Source organism: Pempheris klunzingeri, chromosome 19 (genome assembly GCF_042242105.1).
Source record: "Pempheris klunzingeri isolate RE-2024b chromosome 19, fPemKlu1.hap1, whole genome shotgun sequence".
NCBI lineage: Eukaryota > Metazoa > Chordata > Actinopteri > Acropomatiformes > Pempheridae > Pempheris > Pempheris klunzingeri.
The window spans coordinates 9205124-9217595 of record NC_092030.1 but is presented as its reverse complement, the minus strand read 5'-3'; the positions used below and the strand labels follow the sequence as shown (position 1 = coordinate 9217595).

The 12472-nt window shown below is 41.3% G+C and overlaps 1 protein-coding gene across 1 annotated transcript; it reads left to right on the top strand.

Annotated features, from left to right (window-relative positions):
- The first annotated feature begins 701 nt into the window (after window positions 1–701).
- cdk9 (cyclin-dependent kinase 9 (CDC2-related kinase)) lies at window positions 702–5019 on the top strand. Its single transcript, XM_070850500.1, has 8 exons — window positions 702–933; window positions 1067–1180; window positions 1503–1584; window positions 2751–2841; window positions 3013–3179; window positions 3473–3644; window positions 3972–4120; window positions 4205–5019. Exons 1-8 carry the CDS (start codon window positions 893–895, stop codon window positions 4568–4570), a joined length of 1182 nt encoding a protein of 393 aa, XP_070706601.1. The 5' UTR covers window positions 702–892; the 3' UTR covers window positions 4571–5019.
- The last annotated feature ends 7453 nt before the right edge of the window (window positions 5020–12472 follow it).

Here is a 12472-nt window from a genome sequence, read left to right as displayed (position 1 = left end):
GCATCAGAAATATGTAGAGGTACCCTACTACCAGACTCGCTGCTAAAAATATTGTATTATTATAAATATCTATTATTATAATATTAACAGACTTATTTGCGACCTCTGACGACCTGATTTGCGGCTACACAGCCAACATTAACACTTCCTTTTCCCCAGCAAGGAAAAGAAAGACCAACACTGTCAGGTCATGGTGTTTTAAAACGTTAACTTGCTTTGATAGTTTTGAATGTTTGCTTCACATGCATGCTTATTAACCCTTTAATAGCCACCATAGAACAAGCCAGAGCATATCTTTACATTTTTACATGCTGTAGTGCCATTTTTGGAGCATTTTAATTTGCTATACATCAATACAATCTTTATATCCCAAGTTTTAATAATATGCATAGACTTATGTCCAGATTAACTAAATAAATTGCTAAAACGTGCAATTAACCATAAACAACTTTTTTTTTTTACACATTTTTCCAAATAACAAAACCACGTTATAGTTCATGCTCACAACGTGATGACGTGTATTATTTGGTGCTCACACAGTAATGAGGATAAGCAAATAAGCAGACTCTCTTACAGGTAAAGTGTCTCCTCCGGGCCGCCAGGTGTCGCTCTCAGTTAAGTTCATCACTCACCTCCAACACTGTCCCATATTGCTGCCTTCAGGTACTGCTGTAGTCATCAGCTTTAGAGCGATCGGCAAATGTTCCATGTAAATGTATGTGTTCGACCCAACAAAACAGCGAGGAGAGCATAAAAACATTCCATTCACCAGATATACTTACGGAAAAGACTGACATTTATTGGACATTTATTAAACTGTAATGCCTAGAAGCCCGAGTTATACTTAAACGTAGCATCCCTAGCAATCCCGTAGATCCAGGAAAGAAGAGGGATGCAGCGAGACAAAACGAGCAACGCCGGCGCGGCTGAAAAGTAAGAATATAGCTCTTTACTACTATCCTCATGACGAATTTGTATTTTTATCCGCTTAAATACGATGGGACATATCTGATATTTCTCGCGCTTTAGCGTAAATGCCCTAATATCGAGTGATATGTCTCTCCAGGCCCGACCGGGAGGCCGCCATAATGTCGAAATACTACGATGGAGTTGAATTTCCTTTCTGTGACGAGTTTTCTAAATATGAAAAAATGGCAAAAATAGGACAAGGAACCTTTGGGTGAGTGGTACACAAACAGTGGATCGTGTGAGTGTATCTGTGAATGTGTTATGTTTGTGTGGCTAACGTTACCAGGCTACCTAGCTACCTTTGCACATGGCTAACTTGGTCATATACTGGAAGAAGTACGCACTGAAAATGTTGTTGTGTTCAGAAGTCGTTATTTAGACCAAGTGTGTGTTAAATGTCCGGGAGACTTAGCTACAGTCTAGTTGTATCCTGCTGCAGCTTTTTATATAGATTAGAGATTATATACTCATTAATAAAGGGACGCATTAGTCTGTAGTTTATAGTGATAACCAGGATAGCTTTCTTCTTCCAGGGAGGTGTTCAAAGCCAAGCACAGACAGACCGGGAAGAAGGTCGCCCTAAAGAAAGTTTTGATGGAAAATGAGAAAGAAGGGGTAAGAGGCCATTCACTGTCTATTATCACTCTAATGTTATAATCTGATGTAATGAATGTACATATGGTCGGACAGCTTTGCAGCACTTAGAGCAAGAGTTGTTCTGGACACAGCACGAGTGGTTTTTCCATATGATGGAAAAGGCACATTAAATGACAACTCTGGTCTGTTACGGATAGGGTACTATTGACGAATGAATCATGTATAGCTGTAATCTAAAAACTTAAACTTAAAGAAGTCGCTAAAAAAGAAATATCAGCAATTAAGATGATCAGACAGGTTGTAAACAAACCACCTGGTTAGCCAAATTAGTTTGGGAAGAGAAGGCACGTCGTGCAGTTATTAAGCTACCTGTCTGGTGAAAACCTCCATCACAGTTTACAGGCTTTCTTCTTTAACCTTTACCCACAGTACCTGCTGTAGGTGTGCATGCACACAGCCCTTCTATATTGAGAAACAAAAAAGGGCTGTATAATCATTTAACATTTAAAGGAGCCTTGTTATGCAAAATGCACTTTTTAATGCCTTTTCAACATAAAACTGTTTCCCCCAGTGTGTCTGGAGACCCTCGACCTATGAAGCAAAGACTGTCTTCTCATTCTCCTGCTCCATCTTTCAGTAAATCTGTGAAAAAACGCTCCAATTTGATTTGGCTATATTATACAGGGATCTGTTGATCATGTGACCTCATCACACTCTAGCAGGCCGACTGTCCTCGCTCACTGAAAACCTCCTGAATTCACCTCATTGTCTGCCATTGTTTTTCTTCCTCACGAACGCCAACTCTTAGTCACACGAAGACATCCAATGCAAAAGCAAATTAGCAGATTGTTCAGTTCTTTTAAAAGGGAGCGTGCAGACAGAGGCTAAGAGCAGCTGCAGCTGCCATATCTGGTCTGAGCAATATGTGCTGTGTGTGTGTGTGTGTGTTAATAATGTAAAATCTCAAGAAAAAGTCCAACTTGGCAGTCAAAAGCCTGTTTTATGCTCCTGGGAGTCACTGCTTTGAAATGTGACTTTAGATGAAAAGCTGCTGTATAAATCCTGTGCTGATAGTGCTGCCTGTATATGCTCCGCACCGGCTGCATTGATAAAATGCTGAATTCATATCTGTGCATCAATGTTGCTACACAGGCATTTAAGATGTTTCCTCTGACTGTTTTCAGTTTCCAATCACGGCTCTGAGAGAGATCAAGATCTTGCAGCTGCTCAAACACGAGAATGTAGTCAATCTAATTGAGATCTGCAGAACCAAAGGTTGGTTTCACAAGTCTCCAGCCTTCATGTAGGTTTGCAAGATTTTATTTTTGTTTGCCTTACCATGTCTAAATGGGAAATATGTCCAATGATGAGAGCAGGAGGCATATGCTTTGTAGAAAGTTTGTTGGTAGATACATTTTCTTCTTTTTCCCCTCATTGTTCTTGAAGCCACCCAGTTCAACAGGTACAAAGGCAGCATCTACCTGGTGTTTGACTTCTGTGAGCACGACCTGGCCGGGCTGCTGAGCAATGCTAATGTAAAGTTCACCCTGGCAGAGATCAAGAAGGTCATGCAGATGCTGCTCAATGGATTGTACTACATCCACAGAAACAAGGTGAGGCACTGAAAGAAGTCTTTAACCTCTGGGCCCTTTGTATGATCTTTAACAGAAATGTATGTAAAATACCTTTTTAAACCGAGAGCTAAAGACTTAGCAGGTGTGATGAGAAAGCTTGCTCTCTTGGATATGGGAGAATAAAGCCCGATTTACCTCTAGGCCACCTTAAATGCTACTTGTGGGCTCTAAGGAGCTCTTATATTTGATGTAATGCTTGTTTTCTGAAAGGATACCAATAAAGTAGATGGTAGTAGGTGTGGTCTTAATCATATTGCCTTTTCTTGGATCAGATTCTTCACAGAGACATGAAAGCAGCCAATGTGCTCATCACCAGAGACGGTGTCCTGAAGCTGGCTGACTTTGGCTTGGCTCGAGCTTTCAGCCTAGCTAAAAACAGCCAGGGGAACCGCTACACCAACCGTGTGGTCACACTCTGGTACAGACCTCCAGAGCTGCTGCTGGGTAAAAAACAGAAACATAAAAGTCGACATAATGCACAAAGACACAAATGTACATATGCATATGCACCCCTTCATCTCACTGTTACTGCCATTAACGGATTCAGTGCAATTTACTCACTTGTATTTGTATATTCTAGACAATGTAAACCATTGGCAGTAATGTGTGTTGTGCTGCCCCTGTGCACAAAGATGAAATAATGGGTCCGCTTGTTAAAACATTGCTCCCTAATGCTACTGGTGGCTAAACTCCACAGGGTGCTTTTTTGATAGTCCTGATGGACAGCTTAAATTATATCAGTTTTTTTTTTTTTTTTTTTTAAATTTATAGGTGAGAGAGACTACGGCCCCCCCATTGACCTGTGGGGAGCGGGTTGCATCATGGCAGAGATGTGGACCAGAAGTCCCATAATGCAAGGCAACACTGAGCAGCACCAGCTCACTCTCATCAGCCAGCTTTGTGGCTCCATCACTGCTGAGGTAACATGATATCCGTTAAGACTGAAAGTTCATTACTTGTCGCCTTTGTCGATTAAATGCTGAAACATTTGCTCTTTTTGTCAGGTGTGGCCTGGTGTGGATAAGAAGTATGAGCTTTACCAGAAAATGGAGCTGCCCAAAGGCCAAAAGAGGAAAGTGAAGGATCGTCTTAAAGCCTACGTCAAAGACCCATATGCCCTGGATCTGATAGATAAACTCCTAGTCCTGGACCCAGCACAGCGCATCGACAGCGACGACGCACTCAACCATGACTTCTTCTGGTCTGACCCCATGCCATCAGACTTGAAGAACATGCTCTCCACCCACAACACTTCCATGTTTGAATATCTGGCCCCACCCAGACGAAGAGGCCACATGCCACAGCAGCAGCCCAACCAGAACAGAAACCCTGCCACCACCAGTCAGACAGAGTTTGATCGAGTGTTTTAGTGGTTGAAGAAGCCTTTGGACACGTAGTTTGTCCGGTTGAACTTCTTGTTTAGTAACATACTTTATTTCCCACCTGGCGTTTTATGGACTCGATCCTCTCTTGGTTGAAGTTCGGTGGCCATTACCTGGAGATCCCTACAGATTTTTGTGTGACCATTGCTCTGTGTATTTACGGCAGAGGGCGTATGTTTGGGTCTACAAAGGACAGTAAGGTTAAAAGTTATGCAGAGCCCTTGCAAACCAAGCTATTGTGCTCTGATTTGTGTCTTTCACCCCCAGATGACCATGAAGAAACTCTGTAGATATTGTGTACACTTGTTCACTTTGGCTAAATGAGGCTCCTGTTGTTTTTTTTTTTTATACTTCCACACTTGTTTTGTATTTAAAAACAGCTGTCTCTTTTCAGGCTGCGCAGTTCTTTGCAGTTTAGGAGGCCGCCCACATTTCTGAACTAAAGTGACATACTGAAAATAAAATGGTTATTTTCCCTAAATGTATGCATTTGTAATGGTATTTCTTGGGAGTTGCACCCAAACTCTGGAAATCTATCCTATGTGTGCGCTAGTGTTCCTTTATAACTGCAGCATGGGCTTTGTTTGGTCAGTGTAGAAACTCAAGGGAGCTAAAGCAACTTGGACAGTAAAATACTACTTTCAAATGAATGACACGAGTGATGGAAAATATTTCAATACGCTGCACAGATGCTTATCAAGACAAGGAAAAAAGGTTGACCTGGGTTTGTACAACATGTATTACTACATTGCTATAAATGGATATGGACCATACTACCGATGGTGGTAGACTGGCAGACCAGAACACATCAGACCATCTGATGTTCTAATCATCTGAAGGTTGTAACTAAATGGTTTACGTGTTGCAGTTCTGAAATGGGCTGTGGGGATTGGTGATGAAAGTAGCTAAGTACGTTTATGGTAGTAAAAATATTTCCATGTTATGTTACTTCATATTTATACTCTGTAGAGTTGTAGAGCTGCAATGCACAGTCCTTGCCTGGCCAGAAGGGAGCAAAATCAAACCATGGACAGCTTCTGTGTCACATCTTCTCCTTCTAACAGGTGATGAACTGTCTCCAGGAGGTGGCAGCACCATACCACTGTCATCGATACAGTGGTATCATTGATACAGCACCATGCTACTGTGTCATCGGTACAGTGATATCATACCACTGTATCAATGATACTATCCATGTCTTTTTCCAGTTAAAAACATTTTCAGCTTCCTTTCTGCTTGTCCCATAGTGACTTTAGTGCTTTCAGGATGTTACTACTGTAACACTGACGTTCTTCTAAGCTACCACTTTGGTTTTATGTATAGTCCACATTTATGGTTGCATCTCAAACTCTCTGAAGGTCCAGGTAAAGATCTTTTCTTGATTTTTAAGCTGCATTCATCAACTTTTGACCAGAAAAACTCTACATCAAACCAATAATTTATCTAAAGGTTGTTTATACTTGGCTCACAGTACATAAATCTCACCTTTATGTTGCTTGTTAAAATTAGTTAGTTTTTCACTTCGGAATGGACTTATTATTGCCCCTTGTACCCATTTGAGGAAAAACAGCCAATACCAAGTAATAAGTTTGTGCACCAAGTTGAAGCAGCACTCCTAATTTCATTGTATCGCAATGACAATAAAGGCTATTCTATTCTAAGAACCAATTGGGTGTTTTCTGCCCTCTGGGAGCAGGAATAAACCCATTACGGCTTGGTGCACCGCATTAACCCTTTATCGGGCAAGGGATCATATTTGGTAACTTAAGCTGGAGTTCAAAATACCGCCCCTTGCCTCACCGTGAGGCAGTAGAACTATGAGATTTCTCCAAGCCAATCAGCGACAATCAGGCTACATGACAGACCGGCAAGAAACCATATATGGTAACTTCACTGACCCTGATTTTCACCATAACATTACATTTTTTTTTGAAAAGCTCACAAAAGAAAAAAAGTCTTGCAATGACCACCAGTAATGGTCTAGGGTTGAAATTTTGAATTTCTAAGTATTTCAATGAGTGCCCTATAAAGGGTTAAGACTAACTGGTTGGTTTGACAAGTGCATGTTCGATTAACTGCCTCCATTAAACAGCAGCGCACAACCACTTTACTGAGCTTTCCTATAGGAGCCTTTGGGATTCTGGGTCTCCATTGCAATGAATGCTACAGACAAAAAGGGACTCACTTCCAAAAACATTGCTCCAAAGCACAGGGTACCTTTAACCCTCCTATTATGTCATGGGCACTATATAAACAAACTCTCCACTCACTTTTTCACTATTGCCCACATGCTGAGTACAATTAAAGTGTGGGCTTTCTGTGCAGGTGGAGGTCAATGGTAGAGCAGCCATCAGCCATAATGCCTCTGTCCTCTGAGGAGTCATCCTGGGGTTGGTGATGATACTCAGCTCTTCTTGAGCAAGAGTCTGAACCCTGAATTACTGAACCCAGTGTATATGTGTGGGAATATTCATTTTAATTTTAGCTTTGGTTTGGTCTCCACCAGAAAAATATGTGTCTCTTTAGCTGCTAAATGCTCCATTATGTTCCCTAGCAGGTTCAGTGCAGTGAGTTTTGAGAGCTTTGTTGCTGAAAACAACTGCTTTCTGCGACCAGAACATTTAAACTGTAAAACCAAAAGAATGAGCTGAAAGGTGCTAAATTGCTGTAGAATCATCTAATAATTCTCTTGAATATGGTTTTGTCATTACAAAACAAATTTGTTGGAAAAAGACTTTTGTTGGTGCTCTAAGTAGAAATGTAGAACACTGTTTTCTGTGTAATAGATATACAATTTATAAATGAGACAGTGAGAAGGCACTCATGAAAATGGATATATTTGCCATATACATGGATTTGTCAAGAATCACCTGGGGCTCATATTTTCACTCTGTAACAACAGTCTGTGTGTGGTGTAAAACTGGAGCTTTACCCAGATGATGGATTGCTCTTTTGGTGGCGGTGGTGGTGGTGGGGGGCAACAACGTTGACAACAACAACTAACATAAATTAGAAAGTGTTCGAACGGACAGATGGGCCTCCGACTGCAGCCACCTGCATACAAATGGAGTCTTCACCACCGCACTGTTGATTATCTGTATGGATGAGAGGCCAGGTGCCAGGTTTGGGCCACAGTAAGGCATAATGTGAACTGGCTCCAAAGGGCTTATTATGTTGTTCTGACTGATGTGATGACACTCAGCTTCAAGGCTTATTTGGGTCAAATGCCATGTCTGATTGAGATAAATGCTATTTCAGATTCACATGGGGATTCCTCCGGTGTGCTAGAAAAACAGTGCTGCTATATTTGGTGAGTTTTTGCTCTATGGAGGTAATTTATCTGAACAGCCTGATACATATCCTGCATTCTTGCAGTCCACAGCAGGCTCGGAATTCTGCCATTTGAAGCGTGAAGCTATTTGACCTTTGATGTCACAATTTTTTTGGGGCACAAAGGCCATTGAGTGAAATAAGAGGCTTTGGAGCCACAAATAAGTAATGTGACTTTCTGACCACCCCTACAAAGCTGCAGAACTGCAAACTGCAGATACTACAAAAAGGTTAACACTGAGATAAATGACTGGAAAATGCTTTAGCTGGCCAGCTGAATGGGCTAAAGGTATAGAGGTGATGTACTAATTGTGCATGTATTCATGAGATATTATTCCAAAAACCACGATGGCTGATTTGACCTTTGAAACCAAAAATGTAGTTACTGTACTCTGCTTTTGCATTGCCTTAAATGGTTCTACGATGCAAAAGCATTAACTCCATTTTTGGTTTCAAAGGTCAAATCAACCATCAAGCTGACTGAGGGAACACCAAGAGTCTTCGAAGCAAAAGGTGGCTACTTGGAAGAGTCTGAAATATAAAACATCTTCTGGTTTGTTTAACACTTTCTTGTCTTTAACATCAATCTACAATGTAGAAAATAACAAAAAGAAAGAGAAACCATTGAATGAGAAGGTGTGTCCAGACTGACTGGTACTGTATATAATAAACTGTATATATGGGATTTGTTCTGTGTGCGGCATGAACTTCCACACCATTGGACAACCTTGCATTGTACACTGCCAATTAAATATCCTTGTATGCTCAAAATGGGCAACATACGGACAATGTCTCCCTGCCAGACAACACCGTAAATGACGCTAAAAAAATGAGTTATTAGATGGAGAGAGGGACATCACTTTCATGGCTGCTGGATTTTTTTTTATTATAGATTTTTATTTTTCATTACTGATGGCTAAACTAGCAGACATAGGTGACATGATAATGTGAAGTTAGAGAGGATAATGTTATAGCTTTCAGGGAGCAGGTAAGCTAATTATTGCTAACTTCATCGACTCTAAGTCAGCATATAGAGCACTAGGTTAACAGATATTGTATAATGTGATTGCTAGTTTCTCAAAGCTTAATGCCACCGTTACACAACATACTTTAGGTATTTTCTTTTAATGCCAGTTCTGGTGTTCTCTTTCCCCTGGCTAAATGGTAAATGGTGCTTTTACATTTCATTTGTCATGTTTTTCAGGCTTTGGTCAACCACACCACAGACCTCTTGCTCAGGCTGTGGCTCAAATAGGCTGTTGCTGAAACTACAAACATAATTACATGCCTGTTATGGCTGTTCTGTGACCTGCATAGCCTACTTTTTGCTGTATGTTGTTGGACAGGAGAATTCAAATGAAAGTCAAGTGGGTCGTCCATCAATCAGAAGGTCAGTAGTTCGATCCCCGGCTCCAATGAGTCAGCGTGTCAGAGTGTCCTTGGGCAAGACACTGAACCCCGACGTGTGTGTGAAAGAATAGTCTCCTTAAACTTAGATTCCTCCTGTGTGAATAAAATGTAAATGTGCTTTGAGTAGTCGAAATGACTAGAAAGGTTTTTCAGTTATTTCCCTTCCTTTCTGTCTAGAAATCAATTTTCCATCAAACTGCCTTTGCGGAGCCAATTTTGGATCTTGTCGATCCTGTGGCAGACTAGAGTGAGTCTGAAGGGAAAAAAGTCAGACCTCTGAGGAGGACCATGAATATCTGTAACAAATGTAATGGCAATCCCTCCAGTGGCTGTTAAGTCATGTCACCAATAAAGATCTAAGTGTGGCACTAGAGTACGGAGACCAGACGTCCCGCTTTGGAATTGTCCTGGTTTCCAAGCTGGGTGTCTTGAGTCTTGACAAATAAAGTATCAAAATAAACTTTATTAAGAAAAGACAAAACAAACAAGCACGGTGGCAAAAGCTAATACTATGGAAACAAAAACAACTCCATAAAAGCAGGAGCGAAAAACTAAATTAAATACAATAAACAGAAATACTCAGGCCAAAGGCAATCTATACAAAAATGAGAGAAAGTGAACAAGGAAAAATATCTGACTAATCTATGTACAAAAGTAACAACAAAAGGAGCAAGACAAAGCTTGAGAAAAGTATCAACACAAAGACAAAACTCACAGACACGGATTCAAGACAAGGTCCAAGGAAACAGGACCGCTGGTTGACAAGACAAAGGTACATGACGAACTGGCACAGGACAAGGGGAGATGGAGACTAAAATACACGAGGTAATGGGGAACAGGTGGAAACAATCAAGGCAGGGCCAGACAATCACAGAGGACAAGACACAGGAGGACAGGAAGTAAAGATATCTGAAATGAGAGGAGGACAGGGAATTTCAAAATAAAACCGGAAGTGACAAGAGACAAGACAATAACTAAACTCAAGATCATAACAGGTTAGCTGTCATGCTGGAGGCTAAACTCCTTCCTTCTTAAAGCTTTACTTTATGAAGTAAGGTTCATGGATTGAAGTGCTAAATAATAGTCCATCCTCCTGATAAAAACACTCATGATGCATGTATAAGCACATACATGTGTGGGTCCTGGTTTGGGGGTTTGACAATATATGGTCACCCCACATTAGAGGAAAAGTCAGGATTCATCCTCTGGGGAACATGCATGTTTATACACATTTTCATGGCAATCCATCCAACAAATGTTGAGTTACTTTTGCCTGGACTTAAGTGGTGAACCAACCAACTGACACACTGACATTGGCATCCATAGAGGTGTAAAACTAGCAAGGTTGAAAATACACAAGACCCAAAATATGTGAATTCATATTATAGGAGCAGTTATTTAGTTTTAGTAGTTATAGTTATTTGGGCCCACTCTTCGTGTGGCCTCCCAAGTATCTGAGCTGGTTATCAGATGTACTTTAAGACACACTACTTCCAAAGTATCTTTTACCGCTTCATTTCAGCATTCCTCCAATGTTGATGTCACACTACTATTGTGGGTGTGGTCAGCACAGAAGCTGGAAGTAAAACTGTCCTCACTTCAGGTTTCATTGCCCTGACAGTTTACTTCTGGGAGGCAAGGAGGCCAAGCCAGTCGGGTGAACTACAAGAATTCCCCTCTACTCTCTCCATCACTTTCTTTTTCGTTTTTCCCATCTACCACCATTTCTGCCTTAGCCTACGGCGGCTGTATGTGGCTGATGGCATCCGGCGTGCAGGGCAGCACACATGAAAGGGGTCCTGTCACTCACTTGAGGAGACCATATGTGTGCCTGAATGAGCTCTGTGCCAGCAGCAGGCTGCCTCTGCCAGAAGACATTAGGGAAGCAGCAGGGTGTCATTAAGGCGGCGCGATGATTGATTAACCGTAAATCGTGAGCATGAGACCTACCAGTCCCAGCTTCTACACACACACGCACGCACGCGTGCACACACACACACACACACACACACACACACACACACACACACACACACACACACACACACACACACTATGTGACAAAGAGGGCAGTGGGCTGATCCAAAGATGAAGACAGAGGGAGCCCCCTGCAGATGCGAGAGTGTAATTGCATTAGCTGCCCAGTAGGGAGAGGATGAGCTTGGGTTGCTCTGAAATGAACACACTCAGGGGGCCACATCAAACCATTAATAGTATTCCAGCCTCCTGCTTCACTCCTGAGGCGGATTTCTTTCTTTGCAGCAGCTCACAGAGCTGTGGGGAGTTAATGGCAGCTCCCAGTTGCTTATCCTGTATCGCTGGATGTCTTTCTGTGGAGGATGGGAGACAGACTTGAAAGTTGAGCTGTGATGAGTTGTCACACTAAATCTTGATCAGTCTCTAAAAAAACATTAAACATTGGAAATCAGAAAAAACCACAACCATTGTCAATGATATTTTAGTGGGGGAAATCCTGGGCATTGTTGAGGCTGTTAGGCTTTGATGCTTGACCGAGTTGTATAAAAATAACAAAATAGTTAATGGAATAAATGGAAATGTTCTGAAACTTTACACATTACGGTGGAGCCAAGGGGTCTCAGCTCCCTGAGTGGAGATGCCAGACATTCAGTGAAAAAGTTATGTTTGGCTGAGGTGGAAAAGATGGTGTATGGATAAGAAGAATGTCTTACCTGAAGCATGTGACTTCTATACCTACGTATGTTGAGTAGACCAGTGTCATAAATACATTTACTTATGAAAAGGGCAATTATTCTACTTCCTTGTGCTGGTATACATCCTGTGGAGAACATGTTGAGAACTACAACTCCAATTCCAAAAAAGTTGGGAGGCTGTGTAAAATGTAAATAAAAACAGGATGTAATGATTTGCAATAAAATCATATCTTATTCAGAATACAACATAGAAAACATTTCAAATGTTTAAACTAAGAAAATGTACCATTTAAGAATTTTTTAATTTCATGGCAGCAACGCTTTTCAAAAAAGTTGGGACAGGGCCCTGTTTACCATTGTGATGTAGGATTCTAGCTGTTCAACAGTTCTCAGTCTTCTTTTTCATTTTATGATGTGCCAAATGTTTCTGTTGGTGAAAGCTGTCTGGACTACAGGCCGGCCAGTTCATCAGTTCCCC

What these genes read in the sequence shown, in the direction of transcription:
- cdk9 (XM_070850500.1), top strand. Translation starts at nt 893, where the DNA reads ATGCAGCGAGACAAAACGAGCAACGCCGGCGCGGCTGAAAA. An exon ending in ACTACATCCACAGAAACAAG is followed by an intron (nt 3,180 to 3,472) that starts GTGAGGCACTGA and finishes TTCTTGGATCAG; the next exon opens with ATTCTTCACAGAGACATGAA. An exon ending in ACCTCCAGAGCTGCTGCTGG is followed by an intron (nt 3,645 to 3,971) that starts GTAAAAAACAGA and finishes TTAAATTTATAG; the next exon opens with GTGAGAGAGACTACGGCCCC.